This window comes from Molothrus aeneus, chromosome 5, assembly GCF_037042795.1.
Source record: "Molothrus aeneus isolate 106 chromosome 5, BPBGC_Maene_1.0, whole genome shotgun sequence".
Classification (NCBI taxonomy): Eukaryota; Metazoa; Chordata; class Aves; order Passeriformes; family Icteridae; genus Molothrus; species Molothrus aeneus.
The window spans coordinates 30937746-30963181 of record NC_089650.1 but is presented as its reverse complement, the minus strand read 5'-3'; the positions used below and the strand labels follow the sequence as shown (position 1 = coordinate 30963181).

The 25436-nt window shown below is 36.4% G+C and overlaps 1 protein-coding gene across 1 annotated transcript in view; it reads left to right on the top strand.

Moving 5' to 3' along the window:
- Positions 1-25436, top strand: part of OTOGL (otogelin like) — an 89718-nt gene that overhangs the window by 26896 nt on the left and 37386 nt on the right. Inside the window, exons 20-28 of the mRNA XM_066550706.1 lie at positions 721-886; positions 1837-1911; positions 2446-2498; positions 3182-3344; positions 6431-6538; positions 7573-7711; positions 21462-21596; positions 22049-22195; positions 23858-23977. Of these exons, the coding sequence (XP_066406803.1) occupies positions 721-886; positions 1837-1911; positions 2446-2498; positions 3182-3344; positions 6431-6538; positions 7573-7711; positions 21462-21596; positions 22049-22195; positions 23858-23977 (1106 nt within the window). The remainder of the gene's footprint in view (positions 1-720; positions 887-1836; positions 1912-2445; positions 2499-3181; positions 3345-6430; positions 6539-7572; positions 7712-21461; positions 21597-22048; positions 22196-23857; positions 23978-25436) is intronic.

Genomic DNA, 25436 nt, shown 5'->3' with positions numbered 1-25436 from the left:
TTCCTGGAAACTAGAGTTGTGCCCTGGTGTAATGATGTACTAGGGGAGAATGGTAACAGCCTTTACATTAGGTATCTAAGTTGGTGCCCCTGAGCTGCCTCATAGGAATGTCTACCCTTTCTATTGCTCCCAGAGAGAAATGGAATTCTTTCTTTGAAGCCCTAAGTCATATGGAAGCCCCTATTAGGATAAAGGAGTCAGGGAGTGGCCGGAGTGGAGCCATTCCCTAAGGGGGGTTGGCAGGGTCTCCCTAGCCTGGGCAGGACAGGGTGTGTGATACAGTAATGATTTAAAACAAAGCATTTCACAGAATCTTAGAGTATCATGAGTTGGAAGGGACCCACAAGGGTTATTGAAGTCCAACTGCTGTATTTCTGTTTCTAAGCCATATAGCAATGCCTCAGCCTTAGCTAGACCTTTTGGAAGCCTGAATTACTAGATAGATGCCCAATTTGATATATAGAAAGGACGGAAAGCTACTGTTTACAAAACAGATGATTCCAGTCAAAAATTGTTTTAACAAAAACCCACCTTAATATATCTAACTTCAGAAATTGGTAACATGGCATATTTTTCTCATGCTTTTCAACTAAACCCAGTGCCACAAGAGACCACTTTGCTTTGATTTTCTTGAACTTCCATGATACAATACTTTGTTTTCCATTTTTCACATTTTAACAGTATGCTGTTCTCCCTTATTTCTCCCTCTCTTTCCTCCAGCTGTGATGTGTCACAGTGGTATGCTTTATCATCAGTGTTCTTCTTTTTGTAAACATTCCTGTGCTTCACTTTCTATGGCAAATATCTGTGCTGATGACTGTGCAGAAGGATGTAATTGTCCTGATGGGAAGTATTTTGAAGAGTCAGTCAACTTTTGTGTATCAATGTAAGTAGTAAAAAAATAGAATATATGTATGGACACAATTTCCTCTTTCCAGCAAGATTTAAAGTAGCTTTTCTGCTGTTTCCCTCAAGATGCAGACTGCCTAGAAAAGATAACAAAAAATATTGACAATTGTGTAACAAACAATGCGTAAAGATTTAATACTCTGTTTTACCAGTTAATACTCATCTGTTACTGTGTGTACATATATCTGCTTCACTTTAGAGCAGATTTGCCAAACTGCTTTAGAGAAGGGTAGTGAAACTTTTTAATTAATGGGATAGCATTTTCATATCAAAACCTTGTTTTTAGCACTAAAAAAAAAGTGAGAAGGAATCTATAAGCAACAATCCATAAAGAAAGGAATGGTATGGGAAGAGTGGCTAGAAGTGTTTTTTTTCTGTGTCACAATGCAAAGCTCTTCAGTTAAATGGGAGGAAATAGTCAGTGAGAGGAAAAAGTTTCTTGATTTCTAGATAATTTTATTGCTACTTCTAACCTGTCTGGCTCTTATCATGGAGATAATGGATTTTGCTATGATAAAATGCTCTACCTCATGATATTAAGAATGATAATATGCTCTACCTCATGATATTAAGAATACTTTCAATGGGAAATGCATGTTTTCATTCTACTCCCATGACTGAAAAGGAAAAGTCCTTTCTATTAGAATAATGCACAGAAACAGCAAAAAAAAAAAAAAAGAGTACAGAGATAGAGGAAAATCCTGGCTTTGCTGAAGATGATATGAGTTTTGCCACTGACTTCAATACAGTCTGAGTATCATCTTTAAATTTTTTGTCTTTCAAAGAATATTGTACATATAAGGATTGAGCTAATGAATTAAGTTAATGTTATAATGAGACCTGCATATCATAACAGCTTGATAGAGGGCCCTTAAATCCCATTTCATCTTGCTTTTCTACCTAAATGCATGAATATTCTTTTAACAGATCTGGCTGTCATTGTCAATACAAAGGCAAAGCACTGCAGCCTGGAGAAATCCTTCCTACACCAACAGGCTCCTGGTAGGTTTGACTGAAAGAGTTTTATCTTTCTTGTATCACAGTTTGGACACATCTTGAAGTGGTTTGAGAATTTTTCTCATGTAGAATGAAAGTTTATTGTATCAAGATTTTTTTTTTTTTTTGCATACTTAGTAATAAGAGAGCCTAGTATAAATTGGATTATGTACCTGATTATTTTAACAAAATACCTGGAAAATTCTTTAAGCTATGGTGGATAAGGTTTTGTGTTATACTGCCTGCATCCTAAATCACCTGGACCTCCATTCTCACAGGGGTTGACATACTCAGCTTTTTTTTTCTTTCAGTGGAAGTTAGGAAATTACACAGTACATAAACTATGAATTTAGGCCCTCTTTACAGATCAGGAATTAGAAACTACCAAGACAATATGGGGCAGAACTCAAGCTTTTGGCTTTTAATCCTCTTTCTCTTCCTAATTTCTTTGTTTAAATAAGGTTGAATTGTATATTTTTTAACATGGTGAGTACAAAGCATTTTTCCTTGAATAAACATGGGTTTCCTTTTTTTTTCTAGTCAATGTTTGAATGGAACAGTGAAATGTATTGAAGCCACTACAGAAAACATAGGTAATTTACACTTTTATTCCATATAAAAGTTGCACAAATAGAGAATTTGATATTGAATATTAATTTGGTTTTCTCCTCATATGTGTTTAAATGATGAGATGCTTTATATCACAAAATATTTAAAATAGGAGGTTAGGAGCACAAATAGTCATGGGGGGCTTTCCCTCTTTTTCTGTAGCAAATTCTGCTACTCAGTCACTTTGAAAATTAAAAAGAAATAAATAATTGCATGTGCCATCTAGGTCAATGTGTTCTCATGGGAATACCTATAATTAGGCTCACTGTCCATGTTTAGGAAGCTTTAAGATCTCGATTTCTAGAAAGCAAATTTTTAATGCTTTTCTAATGTATTTAGAAGTACCTTGAAAATTGTTGCACTTCTAAGGGTTTTTTCTGCCTAAGGTGTAATGATTCTGTCATTAAGAATGGACTATGTGTGAGATCCTGGACACATACATCCAGATGCTTAATATTATTGCTTTTTTTACATTAGTACCCATATTAATTTTGTGTGTCTGTAATATAGATTATGTCATTGACTGTTATTCCAATTGCATTCTCATATGAACTATAACGTAACCTCCCTTTGTATCCCAATAAATAGATTTTGAACAAAAACAAACAGAAAACCTTCAGTGTAAAAGAGCAGTTGATCTTATTTAACCTTCATTTTGCATTTTAAGTGCACATATGCCCTGAAGGAAAAATCTACTATGACTGCAGATCTCCTGTGCCTGGGTTACCAGCAGCGGGTGTGAACTGTGGGATCTCTTGTGCGAACCTTGCCATGAACTTCTCTTGTGTCCCCTCACCACCCTGTGCAAGTGGCTGCATTTGCCCCCCTGGGTAAGCTTTAATGGACCAACCTGAAGCACAAGCCAAACGCATATTTTCCACAATTCAACTCTGCACATTTTTTTTTCTTGTTAAATTCCAGTGGTATCACACTTCTAATTTTGAAACTATTGTTCTATAAATTGTCACAGACACACAGTAACAGCTAAAAGGCCATCAGATATCCAGCTTGCTACTATTCCAATTGGCTGGTATTTGGGACAGGAGATGACTTCCACCATTTGCACAGTTGGTTTATTTGAATGTAAAAGCAAACATGACAAAATATTTTGATGGAAACCATTTGTGCTCCTGCTTATTGCTGCCTAAGTCTTTGTCTCACCTAAATTTCTACTCAGGCTTACATTGCTGATGCCCAGTCAAGGGCAGGGAGGACAAGTGTATGGACTGGTTTCTGCCCAATTTCCCTTCACTCCCTTTGTCCTTTTCTTGTTTTCTCAGCTTGTGTGTTTGGATTTGGTGCCCAGAAAGAGTCAGCTGAGCTTGGCCAGGGTCAAATCCAAGTAAAAAATCTAAAAACTTCTATTTGTGTCAGGATCAATCACCACTTGTTCCATTCATTTCCATTTCCTCCTCCTGTGTTCATTTTCAGATTGAGGAGTCAAATATACTGTGCAAATTGCTGTAATTGCTTCTCATCTCAGGTGGAGTGCTCCCTTTTTTCTCTCTCAACTTTCCATTTTGTTTCACTGTGTGTGTAGCCAGGTGGTCTCCTGACAGTGTATCAGTTGTGCACAGATCAGAGTATAAATGAGACTGTCATGATTCCCCTTCCAGCACCTTGTGATGTTCACAGATGGCTAAGCACTGGTGAAGGTAGAGATATCAGGCAGAGCTATTTAAGATTTCACTAGCTCTTATGTGGTGTTCTGTAGTCCTCTAAAACCTCTGCCTCAACTGAGAACTTAGCTTCCAGGACCATTAGTGTTTTTATTTTAGCACAAAAAGTGCATGAATCTGTAAAAGTAGTAAACTGGTAACAAACTGAAACATCACTGTGATATTTACATGAAATTAAACTAACAGTATTGACTTGAAAGTTCATTCTAAAATTTGAAGAAATTTTCTAAAATAGAAGTTTAAAAAACAGCTATAGCCTTGTTTTCACAGTCATACCGTTTCAAATTGAGTATTACTTGATTATTTTCTGAGATATAACAGGAGTACAGACAAGCAAAATCCTAATTTTCTATCAAATAATAGAGTAAAACACATGAATTATTTTTATTACATAAGAGAATAAGCAGTCTTTTTGCTATGAGGTTCAAAAGTAAGTGTATAACACAGTGCATTTAGTAATGTCCTCATTGTTAAATTGCACTTAATTATGACTTTCAGCCTCATGGTTCCAAAAAGTGAGTATGGCTTTTAACTTGGAAGGGGACAGCTGTGTTATCTTAAAAATTAGTTTCAAAAGGTCTCTTTTTTATGCAGGAAAATGTTGAACATATATCTATCTCCTGCTATTAAATCTAAGTGGACAAGTCATTAAAAACTTGATGTGAGACATTGTACTGTAGTGTAGTTTCTTTAATTTTCTTAAGTTGCGTTTCTTCTCCTTGGTTCTCCTTTCCCACCTTATTTCTACTACTACCCACTGTTTGACTGAATGACCTAAGCTTTTGGGGTGGAATCCTGAATTCCCCTGGAGACTGGCACCTTATTCTAGCACTCTAGGTATTTATGGTGCTTGTAAAGTGAAGTGCTTGTGTGTGGTATTGAAACCCTTCCCTTTGGGAAACCATGGTATGATGGGCTCTAGTATGCAAAAGAATGGTCTCCCTAAAGTAAAAATGGTTTACATTTTCTATTGTTAAAGCTCTTGCACAACAGTTTGTTGTTATTTTAGTCAGTAGTTGAAGAGGTGACCAAGAATTAGAAACACTGGAAGTCTCTGATATACTTTAGAAGCTGAATAATATAACAGCCCAAATTTTCATGAGGAAATGAGGTGAGGATGACAGTAAATTCAAAGATACCAAAGATAGACTGAAAGTCAACCTCGCACTGAGTTGGAGATATGGGGCTAAACTGAGTTGCAGATGCAAAGAGTAGTGTGGAAAGGACTTCATGGGGCTACATTAATCTCCTGCCTTTGGGCAGCACCAGCAATACTGATGTTATTCTTGGGAGATATTTAGCTTCTATTGACAGAGACTAAGTACCTTCCCAAGCCATCTGTTCTGGTATTTTCCTATCCTTGAGAAATTTTCTGAACACTTGACTCTTTTACTTAGAGCTGATTACTGTTTAATGAACTAGTAATGGTATGAAGAAAACAAAACTGTGTATTCCTTTCAACTTCCAGTGAAACAATCTCTAGGTTGTACTTTGAGCCATGTGTTGCATGACATCTCCAGGTATTGCTCCCCTAAAGAACAGCACTAGGAATGTCAGTAACGTTTTTGTTATGAAAGTTAAAATTGCTAAATAGGTGGAATTGAGATAGCAAATGTGTCATAACCATATATCTGGGTCGCTTATTGATCTAATTAGATTTGACACTTTTTGCATTAAATGCCTGTTTTGCCTCAACCTAGTTAGTTGTTTCAGCTTCCTTTGTGTAGGTAGGCAGCCTCCACCACTGCTCTTCATAAACTGTGTGGCAGGTGCCATTGGCCAGCTCCCTGTTGTGCACTCAGAACAGGACAGGTGCTGTCTGTGCAGAGGAGCAGGCACTCCAGTCCAGTTGCTTTCCCGGCACAGCAGGACAAGAGAGCAGCAGAGAGGGAAGGGCAGTCTGGCTGCAGCCTCAGCAGCTCACATGATACCCAGATGCTCTGGAGTTTTCAGAGAGGAATACCTGTACTACTGACACTCCTGCATGGGAGCTGCAGCCCACACCAACATACCCCTTTCTAGATAGAGAGAGAGCTGCAGCTGTGGGCTTGGCCAGGTCCCCAGCTGTGCACAGTGGAAATCATTTGATTTGGACAGCTTTTGCTGATGAAACAATTTTCCTTAGCTGGGTGGAAGTCTTGTTGCTCTTGGTGGAGTTTCAACGATACACTACACATTCAGTTACATTGATCTTTTGGATTTACTCTTTCATCTTAATAATTTTTTTTATTTTGAAGGATGGCTGAGCATAGAGGGAAATGTTATATTCCTGACAGTTGTCCATGCACCTGGAAAGACAGAGAATTTCTGTCAGGAGAAGTGATAGCTACTCCTTGTTATACCTGGTGAGTTCATTCTGCATACTTTCAAATCAAATGGATCTAGACCCAAAGTGAAACTGATACAGAAAATGCATTGCATACTCTGAAAATCAAAAATATATGTTCTTGTTTATAGATAGTTAGAGGATATATCTTTTATTAGGCTTACTGATAGGCTTGGATAAGTAGGAAGGCTTTGGCTGAATGTCTTGAGATCTGAAAAGGAAGCTGAAGATATCCAAATTAAAAAACAGTCAAGAACAAATGCTTAATTCCACACGTATTTGTTAGTCTCTGAAATGAAGACCTGGCATTTTGCAGAATAGAATATAATGAAAGACAACCAAGGAGAAAAAGAGAGATATGCTTATTTTCTAGCCAAAATATCTATAATCAGTTAAGTGTATATTTAATAATGGGAAAAAAATTGTCATGGCAACTTTTAATCAGTTTAATACCACACTGGCAAATCAACTGAGGATTTACACTTACACCAGCAAAAATAGAGGATGCCAGTAGTACTTTCATATAAATTTGTGTAAGCCACTGAATGTAGCTGACAGGAAAAGTAATCTTGCAAAATATCAGCATTAATTTCTCAAACTCATTCCATATTTGTCTGATATCCTGAAATCTTACAGGTAGCAACTGGAGGTATTTTCCTTTGAAATTTTGCAGACCTTTATCAAAATTTAGAAAAAATAGACTACTGATGTCTTATGGATGAGCATGTTGTGGCATTGTGCCTTATCTACACAGGAGGCAGTGATGGAAATATTTGCATAAACCCTGCAAACTTTGAGATTTTGCATTTATTTTTAATGCATTTTTATTGTACAGATGGGCTAATGGCAAAATGCTCAGTACTTGCCATGGCATCACCAGTATCTTCTGAAGCAATTCACAGTATAGCTCTCTGTTTCAAGGTCTGAGAATTTTATTCCATTCCTGAATTTCTGTATGATTTGAAATAAAGAACACAAGAAAGTATTTTCTTTAAAATATCCAGCAGAAGACTGCCATTATGAGGAGATACTGACTGCTGGTTTTCCTTGCAGTGTTTGTCGGAGAGGCGTCTTCAACTGCACCAGTTACCCCTGTCCTGCTGTGTGCACCATTTATGGAGACCGGCACTATTACACCTTCGATGGGCTGGAGTATGATTATGTCAGTGACTGCCAAACTTACCTGCTAAAGGTAGGAGGATTGGTCATATGTTTTCTTGTGTCCTCGAGAAAACAAGTATTTTGAACATCAGGAGTTGATCTATAGAAACAAACATTAAGAAAACAATTGTAGAACAGATGTGAAAGAAGAACCTGTACATGACATTTTGTGCTCATCTGTTTGAAAATGGTATGTGGGTGTGTTCTTGCATATCTCTATGGTTTAGAGAAAAAGAAAAAAACAATGTTTTCTATTCTACCTTAACCACGCTTTTGTCACAATGACCAAAGAATAACACTATAGAAACTGTAAAAACTAGATATAATCCATAGATTTATTTAATAATTATCTATAAGCCCTGCTTGGCCTAGGGTTAGTGATGAGCTCAGTTTGCTTGGAATTCTTCTTGAACATGATCTGTATCAGATCTGGATTCTATGTGTATAATAATATCAAACACAATGATTTCATAACTCAACAGTGAAATCAGTCATTGAGATTGTCTGGCAGCTATATGCTTATGTTCCTCATAGCACACATTTAGAGTACATTGCTAGCTTTTTATTTAAAAATACCATTACTGACATTTAAAAATATAGTCTATTATTAAAACCACTATTGCTTATTATATTGTTGCTATTTTAAGATTGTCTGTGTTCTCAGTTACAGTAATATGTTTAGAAGAATACTCATTTTCCTGATTGTCTAAGCTTAAGAATAAAGCATAATTTCTCAACAAAGACTACTGCTAATAGTTTATTTCAAGTATGTTTTAGTAGAGTATTCACAGCTGTGAAATTAAATATATTGGTTCCAGATTTTTGTGTTTGCTTAAAAAGAAAAATGAGAGATTTGAAAAAGAATAATATCTCACAGCAAATTCCTGTCATGTATCATATATGATCAAAGAGCTCTTACTCTTAGAGATATATGAACCTTTCTAAAAGCCTTCCTCCTTTAAGATGCAAAAAATAGGGGTTACCTTACCTGTAAAATCATCTTGCCTGTATGATGAGGTGGAAAGGTAGGTTATAATTTCTTAATTCTTGTGCCATTCATTCAAAGAGGTTTGTAAGACAAATATGTGCTCCTTTTTCAAATTTTAGTATGATACTGGAATGTTTGGCTTTTACAATCAAATATCACCTGTCATTCTACTGTGTAAGAAAGAACCTATCTGGAAACAAACCATGGGGAGCATTTGGTATCCAAGAATAAAGTTGGCAGCCAGATCATTAAGGCATGTGGCACACTGCCAGTGGGCCATTCTTCAGGTGAACATGACACAAATGATGAAAATGCTGCCTACACAGATCTGCTTTTCAGACTTCTCAGACTTTTTCAGCTTTTCAAGCTTAATTTTTTTCCCAAACTCAGCTAATGTGAGAAAATAGTCTAATTTGTCCACAATTTTTCTTTCTTTAGTATATGAAAAGCTTTCATGACTTATATTGAAGGATTCTTTAGTACATATTAGGCACTGCATAATTGTGCCTGGAACAGGAGATGTATCTGTGGGCTGATTTTTGACTGGGAAATGTTTGGAGAATTTTTAAGGGGAAAAAAAAAAGAAAAAGAAATAAAGGATGGGATTTTATGGCAGATGCTCCAGAGTTTTGAGGGAACTAAAACACACAACTGATGAACTATGTGATATCCAACCTTGGAATCAGAGGAATGGAAGATGGCAGGATAACCAAATATTTTAAAAGAAATTAATGGCTGAATTTGACAGGAACAGAGCGATATGTCTGATCTATATATGAAGGAACTTAATAGAAATTTTAATAAAGAGAAATTGCAATGGGGGAAGTGTTGAACTACCCCTTTTTTTGTTTGTTTGTTTTAATAGAAGAAATTCATGCATGATGAGACTTCTGAATTATTCTGTCAAAGTAATATATGGATAAGGATAATCAAGTTAATATGTGTGTATTTTAGCTCAAAGACTTTTTGGACAAAGATTTCAAGAAATAATTTTTGGAGCTACTCTCAGATAAGATGAGAACGAATATTCTTTGAGACACAAATTCACAAAATCAAAGAATGGGTCAGGTTGCAAGGGACTGCAGTGGGTCATCTGGTCCCACCTCTCTGCTCAGGCAGGGTCATCCTAGACCACATGGAACAGGATTGTGTCCAGACAGTTCTTCATTATCTCCACACCCTCCCTGGGCAATCTGTTCCAGTGCTCAGTCACCTGCACAGTAAAGAAGTTCTTCCTTATATTAAGCAGAACTTGCTGTGCATCTCTCTCTGCCCATTACCTCTTGTCCTGCTCCTTAGCTGAGAAGAGCCTGGTTCCATCCTCTTGGGCACCTTCCCTTAGACTTTTGTAAGCTTTGATGACATCCCTTCTCAGTCATCTCTTCTGGAAGCTGAACAGGCCCAGCTTCCTCATCCTTTCCTTGTAAGAGATATGCTCCAGTCCCTTCATCATCTTTCTTTCCCTCTGCTGAACTAATTACAAGTCAGAGGTTAAAACACAAGAATCAAGAATAATTGGCCTTTTAAAATTTTTTTTTAATTTTTAATGGGAGAAATCCTGGTGAAATCCCATAGGGATCCATGCTGAGACCTGCACTCAGCAGCAGAAACAATTTTGAAAAGGTGATGTGAGGATTGAGGTAGAGTATTCTTATAATAAAAATTCAGTATGAAAAGCTGAAACAAAAGCTTCAGGAGATCTTAAGGCAGAAAACACTGCATAATAAAATAAAAGAGGAAATTCAACAACAAGCAAATGCAAACCAATGAACAGAAAAAACCTCTGTAATTACATTACCGTGAAGTTAGGCCCTAAATTAGCTACTATTATGTAGGAATGGAATTTTATGTGAGGAAAAGAAATGAAACACATGTAATGGACATCTTCATATGATGAAGTCTGAAGCCTGAGTGATAATCACATTTGCTTTTATTTGTATATACACAGTTACACTACACTTGTACCACATCCTGATGTGGTTTAGATATATGCAGGCATGATAGCATGATGAGGCTGCCCTTGTTTGAAGTACTCTTTTTTGTTCCTAGAGCAAGGGTTTCCATGTCTCTTTGTATAATCCTCTTCCCATATATTGTGACATTTTAAATAGTAGCATCCAAGTAAGATGAGTCTATCTTGAACCACTATGTATTGAGAAGGTATGTAAGAGAGCCTTGTCTCTTTTAGCCTGTTATCCAAATAGAGAAGCCAGATGAAAGGTGGAAAAGTATATATACAACTGCAAAATTTAAATTCCTTGCCTAACATCTTGGGAGGCACAGCTATGCAAGGCATTAGCACCTAACTGTGCTACCTGTTCTACAAACCAATTTTTTTTTTTAACACAATTACAGAATCACAGAATGATTTGGGTTGGAAGGGGAGTTTAAAGGTCTTCTAGTCCAAACCCTCTGCCGTCAGGGTGTGTGCTGTGCACTTCATTTCCTGCCTGTAAGGTATTGCAGATCATAGATATCACAGCTGCTAATACACATCCCATTGATTTAATGCTAGTTTGCAGAGCTGTTGCGAGGCTGATTTTTATGGATAACATGAAATTCTCACCAGACTCCTGAAATTGAATCAGCTAAAGTAGCTGTAGTGTTGTATATAACAAATTGTAATAAGTTTGTCCTTTTCCTTTTATCTTTATCCTTTAATCTTTTTCCTGTAAGCAGTGTTTCTACTAACAGAAGTAACACCTAAAGGTGTTGTAGTGGGGCAATAAGGAAAGTTATAGCTACAATCAGTTTGTTGGCATAGGAGGTCTTCCCAGATACAGAACTGAGTGCAAGAATTATAATCTGAATCCATCATCCCCAGAGGCATGATAATGTGCAGTTCCCATCCATGTTACCAACCCTCAATGTTTGATTTGGCTGTTGGCCTTCCTAAATCTGATCTGTTTGAACAACTCTTTAATTTGTCATCATATTCCACTGTACCAAACAAAGAACTCATCCTTACCTTTATTATGTTTTTAATAAGGACCACTTGTGCTCCTGTGGGAGAAAAATCAAGTATAAACTTTCAGCCAATTATGAAACTTACTTGTTTTCAACATCATTGTCTCCTGTCAGGCCTTTTTGTTTAAGGTGACTGCAAGTGTATGAAAAAACCCTTTATAATGAGTTCAACAGATTTGTCCATTGGGCAGAAAATGACAGAAAATATTTAGATCAGCAATTAAGAATATTAGGGCAGTTAGGTCTCATGAAAAGATAAATTCACTTTTATAAAGGAGTTAAGAGTTACATTATACACTGAGATGTAAAGTCCCTGTATAGATGAATGACATTCGCAGAGAAGACATCAATATTTTTTAAATTGTTTTAAAATCTCGGTTATTTCGAAGGTTAAAAAAAAATCTTAGAAGACAAACTCGTTTATCAGTGTTGGTCATGTAAACACTTCATTTTGCTAATCTAAATATAAATGATAAAATTAAAGTCAAACAGTTTCTTACTTGAAAATATTTAAATATCTTTTTTCTTCCATTTTCTTGCTTATTGTCTTATTTTACTGTCTTTCGTGATGCTACATTATTTCCTCCAAAAAATGGGGTTATTTTTCTGGCAAACTTTTTGCTAGTTGCTGTCTGTTTCTTCCATTTACCTGTTTCATAGACTTCTGCTCTTATGATAAAATTAGTGTCTTTCTATGACAAATGTTGGCCTTTTTTATTTCTGTGGTGGTTTTCAGTCCTGCAGCTCAGCATTTTTATTAAGGCTTGGAGGTTCAGTGCGCTTGGAGCCCCTCAGACATGTTCTCTTCTGTGAAACGGAAGAAAATTTTTTCTCAGAAAAAATATTCCCCCAAAAATTATTAGCATTTCTCAGAAAAAAATATTTTCTCTGCTCTGGGACAGATTTCAAGCAGTAGTTCAAAGGGACAAGCTACCCATCAGAATATTCTCAAACGAGAGGGTGCTCTGTTGCAATGCTCATCTGTCTTTTAAAAAACACCCCAAAATCCCCACTGAAATATATGCACTAACCTTTGGTTTCCACTAACCTTACATTGTCAGGAAGATCCTTAAGCACAGAAAGGGATGGACTGTTTTGTTCCTATATCCTGAAAGATGAAGGTCAGTGTAACTAAGGCCTCATCCTCAAGTATTCCTATTTAATAGATGAGTCTTAAATTCAAAGTATGCAGTAAAAATATTTTCACTTTTCAGCTGCCACTGGGGCTTTGAGCATTTTAAAGTCACCTTCTTAAGCTTTTTTGATGCAACCATGAAAACTCTTTTGAAGACGAAGTTGGAGGATTATGAAAACAACAATCATTTTTGAGCCATTTGATCAAATAATCAAACCACTATGCCAATTAGAAGTGTGGATGTAACTCTTCTGGGTCAGCAGACATTAAATAAGAGGTCATTTGTTAAGTTCATTCAACAACACATACATCAGCTCAGGAATCACCACTATCACTTCCCAAGTGATTCTCCCATGCTGAGCACACCCCAGAACTAGATACCTGGACTGCTCTGGGGAATACAGCCAGGGAACTCTTCTCTTGCATTCCCCTTCTTTTGTAACTTGAAGCAAGTTCAAAGCTCTTACTAAATTATACTTTTATTAGAGTGCTTAATACAGAGGTTGTTTGATGTACTGATAATCTTTTATCCATTATTTGCTGATATATTTATCTTGAATGGTAAATTTTTGAGATGATGACTGGGCATAAGCTGGAGCAATCACACAAAAAGCAACAATTTTTCAATTACTCATTTGACATCTGAGGAGTCAGAACTAGGATTTATCCTATGATACCTAATTGAATATCTGTAATTTTTTGTGCAGCTCTTTTTCAACATCATTTATACGAGATAGCCAGACTCTAGATCCATGAAATTGGCACAGCTGTAGAATTAAGTATTTGGCATGGTCTCTCTCATAGCCTATTTGCAAAATAAATACATTCTTCTTGCTTTCAGTCACCTTATAGAGAATTAAAGCTGCAGGTTCATGGTTAATCAACATTGCCAAGCTGACTATTCAGAGTTAAGTTGAATAGTTTCTTTTAATAGATTATGGAGATTTTAATGGGAAAGTAAATAATGTTGAATTTGAAATTACAAATGTTTAAAATTGGACATCAGACTCTAAAAGTAATTTTCATCTTTTCAGGAAATAAAACTGTACATGCTGTTTCAATCAGAGTGCCTTTAATTCTTTAATTAACATATCTAATCCTCAAGCCATATTCCCATTTGTAGTTTTATGAGTAAATGATGTACCAAAATATTTCGACCTAAAACACTTGTCAAATAATTTATAGCAGCACTAACTGTGTAGAAATAATGATGTGTTGTGTGAAAATTTGTGCCCAAGAAAGAAAGAGACTACATTTCAGTGAAAAAACTGTTTACTGTGAATACTTTGCCCTGCTCTTGTTGCAAAGAATACCAACAGTTTGCTTTTCATTAGTCCCATGATTTCAGAGGAAACCTTTCTGGATGCACTCTTTTTCTGGGTCTCTGGAAGTCCTGTAAGGGTCAATAGCAAGCTCCCTCTGGGAGACATCCATTTCTATCCTGTCTTCAGCTGTACCTGTTTTTCTATTTGTTCCATTCCTTCTGTGAGCAAAAGATCTGATTACAGTTGGCAATGGATTTATGCTCTGTTCCATTTTCTTCAGATCAATGATTTCAGACTCAATTACCTCTACATGCCTTTCTGCCTCCACCACCTGATTCTCCAGACCATTAAATTATGCAGTGAATGAATCACTTTTATTTTCCAACAAAGGAAAGATTTCTTTCAATTTGTGCAGATTAGCATGGAGGGCTTCCAGGAAAGGCTTGGGGAAAATTTTCTTACCATGAGAATGGCAATTTGGAGATGGTGTGTGCATAGTGTGATTCAGAAGCTGGATTCCCTTACTAAGGACTTTGCTATTTAGTGACCTTTTGCCTCGAATTTCTGATTTTGGGTTAATCTTCATCATCCAAAAGCCCTTTGGCTATACTGACTCCAGAATATTTTATGCTTATGGTTGCCTGAAAAGGCAGTTCACAGAATGGCTGCCTGAGTTTGAGGGCCCCTGGTGGGTTCAGCTTTGTGAACCGTTGATGATGCAGCACAGTAAAAGATGAGCAAAGCCAGGAATGATGTGCTGCTGTTTCAGAGCTGTGTGTCCAGCCGTAGCACCCAGCCCCTCTCTGTGTTTGGAGAGGTGGGATGCTTGGGTCAGTCACCTGCAGGTGCTGCTTAGTTTATGGCCTCTGACTCTGGGTGTTGGTGAAATATGAGAACTGTGAATTCAATTTATTCTGATTAAGATCAGGCTATGAGGTTTGTTTTTCTGAATATATAAAAACTAAACTTCAGTAGTGTAAATGAACACACTTAACTTTTTTTTAATACTGAAAAACATAAAATCTTTGTGCAAGTTTCAGCTTTCTAGCTTCTGCAATCATTTGCTGGAGCTCTTGTCCTTTATTTTCCTTTTGCACTTTATCAGTACAACCAACAACAAAATATTAACATTTATCATGCACTTATTAATAAAACAACACTAACAGGTCTCATGTAAATACATGTAAATACATGCTTAGATATTAGAACTAATACCATGAACTGTGCTGCTGATTTGTATTTCAGAATAGTTCAGATTACAGAATCTGTCACTTGGAAACAAATACTCAAATGTTTCAAAATCTTCAGTCTTCAGAAGCTCTCATTTTTAATTAGAAAGGGATTGGAGTAATATGACCTGTGCAAAAGCTAAATCTGGTACACAAGCAGGCAAAGTTAAGTAAATGAAACAAAAGGAAATCTGCTTTAAATGCTTTTTTCTCAAACCTTTTAATATAGTTCTCTTAAAATACAAAAAAAGAAAATCAAAACTTTTTCAGTGATCTTTCTGTAGTGTTTTCAAAATTAAGAAACATGGAGTTAGAAAAAGGTTCTATTTTAAGTAGATAAAGTATTTACTGTAATGTATTTTCATTATTATTAGATTAAAAAAAAAAGGATTTTATTGTTGACAAACCTTCAGAACACCCAACAGCTCTATATTGCAGTAAAATCTACTAGAAGAAAACTCAATGTATAAAGAAAATATTATATAATGATGTTTTTCCTGTTGCTTGTATATATACATACATACATATAGACATACTTGTCATAGATCTTTTTGGAGTTTTTGAGAGTTTGTTCTAGCTGAGATGTATCCTTTTCAGAAGTCACTTTTAAAGAAATAGGCAAGAGTTATCATGGATGGACTAGCAAACATCTGGAAATTGTTTGAGGATAAGTCAGTAGCTGGAATAATCTCACTCCTCTTGAATTTTCATGAGTGAATCTACTCAGTCATGTTTCTCTCCTTTTCTACTCAACTGTTCTTCAAAGCTAGAAATATCTCATATCTTACATGTGTACTCCAGGCTTCTTTGCCATATTTTGAGTGAAAATACTCTGCAGCCATGTAAAAGATGTAAAGGAAAAATTAATGTGCATTTGCATAAGCAATTTGGCTTTCAGGTTGTTGGTTCCTAAATGTCGTTTTTTTTTTAAATTTTTGTTTTTATTTTTAATAGTTGTATAAAACTACATAACATGGGTTGGAAAAGAAGTGCTATTGCAATTCCTTTCCTCTCTGTTCTCTCTTGTGTAAGAGGATCATCCACTATCTTTCCCATAATATTTTTTCCCAACTTTCATGTGGATTTCTTCCCAAAGTGAGACAGTGTGTTTCAGTGCCATCTGTTGACTCCAAGCAACATTGCTCCATTGTTTTAATAGGTGTGGGGAAGAACATTTGCTGATACAAATTAGTACAGGATGCAAAACCACGGATTAAATAAAGTTACGTGGATTGTATATTTAATTCTGGCAAGGTGCAGAAGAAATTAGGTGCAGCAGCAAAACAAAGGAAGCTTTTCAATAAGAGATGCTTCTTAGTGTAAATTAAAATGAGTTTTGCATAATTAATGCATTTTCACTGATTATCTGGAGCTCAGGTCCACAGAAAATGGCACAGGAAGCTAATAGAGCAAGAACAAGTTAGATGCCAAGGCATTTGTCTGCTCCCCAAAATAGCTTCTATATTTATGCCCAAATGCTCACTAAATCTGGGCTAAGATGTTTTACTTCTCCCAGATCAAGCTCCCTAGAAGTAATAGTTTCAAATATTAAGTTCCTTCATAAGAAAGGAGCCAATAAACCATGACCAAGCTAATTCTGACTTTCCATAAAATCTCCTGAAATATTACATCTGAACACAGCTATGGAATCTCTCTGAAAATATGTAGGAAGGAGAAAGCAATTTCTACTTTTTAAACTACTTTATATTTTTTCCATATTTTTAGAGCTTTTTACAGTTCTTTTTTGTGGCTCTATATGAAAACACCTAAAATATCATTAAAGCAAAAGGAAGATAGGCCTAATCTAATCTATCTCTATCCCACTCCCAGGATGTCCTTATATGCCTTTATGGCCACCCTAGTTTGCAGTTTTGCACTTTTGGCAGGAATAAGCCAAAAGTAATGGGTAAATCAGGTAAATGGGTATTGAGAAAAAAAATGAGTCTTACATGGAACAGTTAGAGAGATTTTAATGAAATTTTCAAAGAAATGAATACAGCCAATTAAATTGTCTTTTCCCAGGCTGCATTTTGAAGATGTAAGCACACTACACAGAATTCTTATTGGTTAAAAGGGACAGAAAATTTCTAACAGGATATTGAAATAGAAAGTCTCTAACAAAAATAAACTCTAGCATTCCCAAGCACTGCTAAAAAAAACCCCCCAAAACAACACCAAACCAGAAAAAGGAAAGCAGTGCTTTGCTTTTTTGACTAGGAAGAAATATGGAAAAAAAGTGCAGTGAAGTCTAGAAAAAGAATGTCCTGAGAAGTGGGACTGACAATGAGCTTTTGACTGACTGCCCAGAGCTGTGACTCTGTCTTTTCTGTTGCTTGGCAACTCCATGTTATCACAAAGAAACTGATATTAAGTTGGAACAGGCTGGATATGGTAATTTACGTGGGAAGATACTCTTGCAGTGGGAAAACCATTTTATTTCTAGTTTCTGTCAGCATAAGTAGGTTTCACATGATGAACTGGAGTACATCCCCTGCTGGGTGCATTTTACCTAAAAAGGTAAAGAGTGACTCTGCCTTGGAAAGAGGCTGTGCAGAAAAAAACAAAACCAAAAAAATCCCCCACCTTGTTATTCATTAGACCTGCTCCTAGTGTCTACTCAGACATTTCTTCTAGTGCTAGTGACAAAAGCTTGTTTTCATATTTGTGTGGATTTAGTGCAGATTAGAGAGATGGAACTCATTATCATTTATACCATCACATTCCCTAAGAACTCTTGAGATTTGCTTAAGACCTCCCTGTCTTATATAAACATCAGAAGATGATCCTCACTTTAGCTGAATAGTCTTTTCTTTTGCACTGGTAATAGTTAGGTGCTAAGTTTCAACTGCACTTTATTTCTTCCTTATTGAAAGAAGACACTGCATGTGCAGCAGCTACAGAATAATTTGAAGACTGTGATAGAAACTGTCATTCAAATTTGAATTTGTCTAATATTGTATGGCTTGGAAAGGTGTCTATTGAGTTATATGGAGAGAACAGCAAGCAAATAATTTTGTAAATATATATAAAGCAAATAATTTTGTGAAAGTTTAGAGCCATAAGAGACATGTAATCCATAATGATATTTTTATGTATGGGTTTAGGTCTAAGATTTAATTAGAAAAAGAGAAAGCACAGAAGATTCAGGATTTAATACAAAGCCCTTTTTTGTGAAATGTCTGATTTACTCATAACTCTATTGAACTACTAGCACAGTCTCTCTGCATATCTGTCCTGCATAATTCCTAGTAATTTAATACCATCATGCAATCCTACAAGTAAGGCAGTACTTCACATGTCTTCAGGACTCCCTGTTCTGGCTTTGGTCAGCAAAACACTTCCTGGCTCCAGGCTTCTCTGTACTGCAGAGTTAACTTGAAATATAACTCAGTTTGTGCTCTTGGCTCAAATCCCAACCATATACAAAAACTTCTGACTTGAGTATGTTGATGCTGTTCAGCTGAAGGGATTGGTCTGGACTGTCAGAAGGCACAGGCAGCAGTTTCAGTTAGCATAGCTAATATAGCTACCCACTGCTGCCTCAAGGACTTGTCTTCATTGCCAAAAAAGGTGTATTTTTACTGTGGGGTAATTAGCCTGATTTGACTATCCTAATTTAAAACCAAGCTCCTAATTTCTTTTCTTACAGGGAAGATATTGCTTCCCTATTAACTCAGAGTGTCCCTTTTTGCTGAGACTAAGGTAACTGAAGAGGAGTGACCTGTGCAATGAAAAGAGCCCACAATGTCCTAGGCATCAAATAGACTGCAAGCAAAGTCCTTCTTTGCACTGAGCCGTGGTGGGGAGTAACTCCTTTTCTCACTTTTCAGTTGCCCAGCACAGAATGTATGAGCTTGCATCCTATCTATCAAACTAATGAGATTGTCTCCTTTTTAATTTACCACATTGCATCCAATAAATCAAAAAATGCTCTGGGCTGTTATCTGACTTGGAGGGGAATAATTGGTACTCACTCCAGCAGCAGGCCTGGTTTAATTAAAACATAGTGTATTTCCCAATAAGGTAGTGACCAATTTTATTTTGAGTGCAAACTAACACAACTTTACAACAGAATGGAACAGATGAACTTTACTTTACCTTGAAGATTTTGATACTTTTAAACTGAGTTCCCTTGCTAAATCACGGAGATCTGATTTCCTACACCTCCTTACCACTAAGCAGTTAGTGAATAACTTTACCCACTGTAGCTGTTGCCTTCCAAGCTAACTGCTGGCAAGTACCATCTGTTTCCTAAGCCCTGGCATTAGGGTAACATAGAGCTTGCAGGCAGTCTCCCACAACTCATGCTCATCACATTCACAAGCACTCACTTGCTGTAGAATGTTTTCTATGCCAGGTAGCAGCATCCTCTGGCTTGTGGGCCATGCTAGATTAAGGGTAGCAAAACAGTAGTACCTCCTCTGTGTGGCAAAAAAATACCTCTATGCTTTCCATCATCTGGGGTTTTGGGTTTGGTTTTGAATTTAGATTGAAAGAGTTTTTTAAAGAGTTTGGTCACTATGACTTTTATTAAGAAAAAATACACAAACTTCTTCCTACAGCCGCATGCAGTATTTCTCACTGATGAGGAAAAATTACTGATTTTTTTTTTTTTAATTCTTGAATTCTGATGAGCACAGAATAAATAAGGGTACAAATGTGAGACAGGCAAGAAATAGTTAGGAGTAAGTAACCAGCAACTCCTGGGGGTACACTGGGCAAAGCAGTGGTACATTGACCACAGGAGGGAGCAAAGCTCTGGGGGAGATGCTGTGGGCAGACACCAAGGTGTGGCAGACACCTCCTGTTGTGGCCAAGTAGAGCTCTTCAAGAGCATTACTGGGAGCCAAGAGTTATTCCCAGGACTGGGGAGATGCTGAGAGCCACCATTCCATCTTGTACACCATGCCCATTAGCACCTCCAATTAAGTTCATCTAATCACAGTCTCAGAGAGTATGTTCAAAAGAGGGTGGGAGCCAGAAGAGTTTTAACAAGAGAATCTTTTTGTTCCCAGCACTACCCAAGTGTCCCATATAAGACTGGATTAGTCAGTGGGTGCTACTTGCCACTTCCAAGATTTTTATTTCATGTCTTTCTCAGGTGTCTGATGACTGTAGGACTGAATTTACTCAAAAATTGAACTAGATTCAGAAACAGTGTCTCAGTATTAACAGTGGCTCATATTAATGTTATGAAGTTAACTTTCTCAAGTAATTTCTATAGTTATTGTTGATTTGAAAGGATTGGTACAGAAAAGAATAGGGAAGTAAATTAAAATAGGAAATAGGAATAGCTCAACTTCATTTTTTTGGTGGTAGTGTTAGCAACTGAAAAGACAGTTCAGCTCCTATGTTCAGGTAAAATCTTAGCATGTGGAATTACAAGGTGCATGCGTGTTTCCCTCAGGATACAGAAGAACCACAGAAGCTGTAGGTGAATAAACTGATGTGTTGAGCCAAGGTGCAAAGGTGATTTTTTTGTGCCTAGTATGCAAAAGTAATGAATGGTCTGTGGAGCCAAAAGGTGTGGGATTGGGGAGGCAGTACATTTGAATTTGAAGTGCTAAGACACCAGTAAATCAGGACAACAAAGTATTCAAATCTTCTAAAAGTTAAAATAACCCCACCCTACAAACAAAAATATTGGCAGAAACATTTACCCCCTCCAATAACATTAAGTATGACTCATGGTTTTGTCAATTTTGATGTGTGGTGGCACAGAAACTGTCCTCTCTGTTACTGACAGATGGAAGGTTTATTGGTTTTAAAAACATGAAAACAGCTTGATCTCATGTACCTTGGTTTAAAAATAAAGCTCTTTTTATAGCATGTCTCAATTTCTACCACCACACTGTGCCGTAAATATTAGCTTCCAAGTAAAAGCATATTTTAAAAGCCTAAACCAGACTCTTAGTTTAGGGGTAGCCTGATCCTCTGAGTTTGTGAAGTCTTCAGCAAGAGGAGTCACAGCTGAATATAATAGCTCCTTGTGCTTAACTCCAAAGTTTGTGGGTTCAGTTTTGAATTTAAAAAGCCATTTCCTGATTTGGTAACTTGCTTAAATTTAATTTCATATGTGTGTAAATTCTTAAGTATATATATATATTTTTTTTTAATGATGATAAGCATAGAATAAATCTGCAGGAGTGAAATGCAATTGAATATATCAGTAAAATTATTTCTTCTTAATGTTGCAGAGCACAGATAACTCAAATATATCTATAATTGCTCAGAACAAAAAGTGCTTTGACAATGATATTGTTTGCTCAAAGAATGTTTTCATCACTGTTGGAGACACTGAGATTTATTTTAGTGAACCTTCTGAGAAGCAGGTTAGTTATTTTCTTTCCTTTTTTGGTTGCCCTTTAAGATAAGCACTGCAAATTTACAGCTCTAAAGGAGCATGTTTTTGGAAAGCATCTCTCAGTCTAAGTTAATGTAGTACAAGTGTTTAGGCCTGGATAAAGCAGCAGGTCCCAGGACACACTTTTTTTTTCCCATTGTTTTTTTTCAAGTTCTATTTGTCATGCAAAGAAGATTGCCCAAAAGTCTCAAGAGTTGAAACATACTGGGATTTATGAGTTTCTTTCCAGTTGGTTTAGAAAGAGAAACCAAAGTATGAAGCAAACTTGAATGACTGAAAAGACAAAATGTCAAAGTATTAAACAACAGTTCTACTAATACTATTGATTCAGCTATATGCTAAAATATTCTTCAATATATACTCTGCTGTTATCTGGTAGCATTACTTTAGTAGATCTTAATTAATATTCATTTGTGTCAGAAGACCCTAGGGGCACAAGAAAACAAATCTAACTATCAGCTCTGGAAGGCTGGATATTATACTGTGATACACTTTCCAGAACAGGACATTACAATTCTGTGGGATAAGAAGACAATGATGCATGTAAAAGTTGGACCTCGATGGAAGGTGAGCCAAAATAGAAACCTGAGATTTTGTGTAGATTCTCTATATTCCTAATGTCATCTTTTATTGAATAACTGTGACAGTCTTTTCTTCAAGACTAGCTTTCCCAGTGATATAGCTTGTTCAGCTGCTAGTATTTCCCAGGTAAGAAGAGATGGAGAAAGCAACTTCTGAAGAGAAGGAGTGGTTTCTACACCTACGCTCACTCTGTTTGATTCACTGTAGCTTTGGAGATATGTAGTGATTCAGCTCTGACTCAAAGATAACTTTGGGTTCTGGAAGTGAGGGGTAGTTTTTGAGTTACCCAGTTTACTGCATGTTTTCATTGGCTAGAGCCAATGTAAAAAATGCTTCTGTGGCCAGTGACATGGAGGATGGCCAGTTTGTAGCACAGATTTCATTAGACTGATGTTGGAACAGCAACCTGGGATGTAGTAGAGGCTTCTGAGATGAACAGATGGAGTCACATGTTGGCTTTAATCAAAAAAGAAAAAATACAGAAAAGATTTAGAAAAAACCTTACATTTAAACCTAATGGATATATCGTGATAGGATTCAGTCACAATGTGAGGAGAGGTTCAAGGCTCCTTTTTTTCCCAGTTGCTTTTCTCTTTTCTATTGCTATATCATCTAACTTTGTGTCTCTGCAACTCAGTCATTGGGTGCAGGCAGAGTAACCCTATCAGTGCAATTCAGAATTACATTACTCTTTGTTTCAAACATGAACACATGTATGAAGATGGAGCTTATTCAGCAAAAGAAAAAAAAAGCATGCTGGGCTAGAATACAGTATCAGATTTTTTGAAGTGTAAGTCAAAGCTATAATGACCATCTAATGTGGTTTTAGAGCAAAATTATTATAGGCTTCTGTCCAAATAGCCATTAAATACTTAATTCACCAACAAGTTGATTTATTAGCCATCAATATACATAGAGAAAAAAAAAAGGTCTTCAGTTTTTGAGTAAGCTAGCTGGGAGCTGAGTTCTACAGGTTGCATTTAGGAACACAAATACTTCCAGTTCTTTCTGTTTCCAATGACTGTTTCTTCCAGAGGCTTCTGTTCGGTAAGATCTCTGCAGCAGACCTTAAGAAAAAAACTCATTAGTGTGATCCACAACACCCTAAAAGTCCAGCTCTACTTTTTATTGTTGTGCAGGAATGTCTATTTTCCTATATGTTTATATATGTATGTATGTATACATAGTTTTTCCATCAGCAGCATATGCCCAAGAAAAGAAAGTTGCAGCTGTCTCTTTTATAATTGCTATTACAAATGTTCTAGCTATTGTGAACTAAAATTAGAGACGGCAAGTTTTAATGACAACAACTAGTCAGGCTTCACAATCATGATGTCATTCACTTAAACTTTTGACTTTTGGACTGGAATCACTACTGAGCTTTCAGAAAAAAATATTACTAGATTCCAGTCTGTTTTCACAGGCAGGCAGTTAGGAGAAGTTCTGGAAAAAAGGAAGGAAAACACTGATTTCTGTTAAAAGGTATTTGCAATATGGAACTACAGGCATAGCAGGGTGTCAGATATTTTCAAAGGATAAGTCAGATTTACATTCACCCTTTTTATGTAAAAATTTATATATTCCATGTGTGTAATTTGTGCCAATTATTGACTGTAAGTTTATGAAAAAAATTTTTTTCTCTTTCAGGGAAAACTGGCAGGCTTGTGTGGAAATTTTGACAAATACACTTCAAATGATCTGACTACATCAAACAACATGGAGGTGAGAAATGCACAGGTGTTTGGAGACAGCTGGGTATTAGGACAGGTAAGTCCCATGTCCAACAGGAATGTAGAGAAAAAAAAATAATTTTAATTTGTAAAAGAGCACATTATAAACACATGATGTGAAGATATTTTCTAAAATTATGGTCACTGTATAAGAGGATATTTTAATTTTTGTGTATGAAGTAGATATGAAATGTGTTAATAATATCGTATGTCATAGCAAACAGATGCAGAATTTAAATGATACTAAACAATCTCTTTAGGGAAGGATATGTTTTCCCCTGTGAAAGACAATTATAGCTGTCTGCATTTCAGTGTTCTACAAAGTGGGGTACACTGCTTCTTGTATTTTTGGTTCATCCTAATTTTAAAAACAATTGTAATTTCTCTGGGTTGGAAGGCATCAGGATACTGAAAGTAAACAGAATCTGAATGCTGGAAAAAAAGAGGCCTGGAAGAGTTTCTTTCTAAATACTGACAATAAAATGAAGATTTATTTTAGTGGCACTTTGTAAACAGAGTAAATTGACAAAGCAGAGGTGGTGAAGGGATGGGCAGAAAAGGCTCAGAACAGCAACAGGCACAACCCAGTATAGAAACTTGGTTTCTGAGTAGAAGGTAGGAGGATGCTGTAGAGAATGAATGGTTTATAACACCATTTGTGTTATAAATGGTTTATAACACACATTTATTGTCCAACTCTGGTTTATAACACAGGAGAATAGGTATTTCATTAATTTGTGCTGAGAAGATGTAAAGTTTTATAGCCTTGTGGACCTCCTGAAAAATCTTTATTTGTAACGCATTCCCTTTGCGTGACTGTCAGGCCCAGTTTTTAATCTGTTCTCTCCTTGACACAACAGGAAATTGACCAAATATCTCTCAGCTCATGGAAGAATGCTTTGGAATAAAGATTTTGACGCTTCTCTGCCTCAATATCTCCCTTTGGATATATTTTATTCTACATTAAATGTTTAAATTTCATAAGCAAGCAAGGCAAATGTGTAGAGTTATACTGCTCATCTAGAAGGTCCTACATAAACAAATGTGTGAATATTTGATATTAAGTTCATGAATTTTGCTTTTTCAATATATCAATTTAGCGGCTTCCTTAAAAAGGTGTATAGTGTTAGCATAGCATATTAACCTGTAGGATGTTAAGACTTGCACCTTACTTTTTGGTGGAGATACGTATCTGTAAAATCTCATCTCTATGTCTGCCAGAGCGATCAGGATCTAAGTTCAGCTTTGGTCTTGCTGGTTGGCTGTGCTCACACAACTTGGCACTTCATCTGCCCCTGCAGTAGGCCTTCAGGATTTTTTCAAAAAGGACCTTTGGCCTATTGTAAAGATGTATCCTGGTCACCATTTCTGAAAAATCAATATACTTTAAAGGGATATTTGATAGCTGGAGGCCTAGAATCCAGCTCTGCTACTGGGAAATGTGCTTGTATTAGCACTGTGAAGCTGGAGATGCTTCCAGGGCTCCTCCTTCCTGG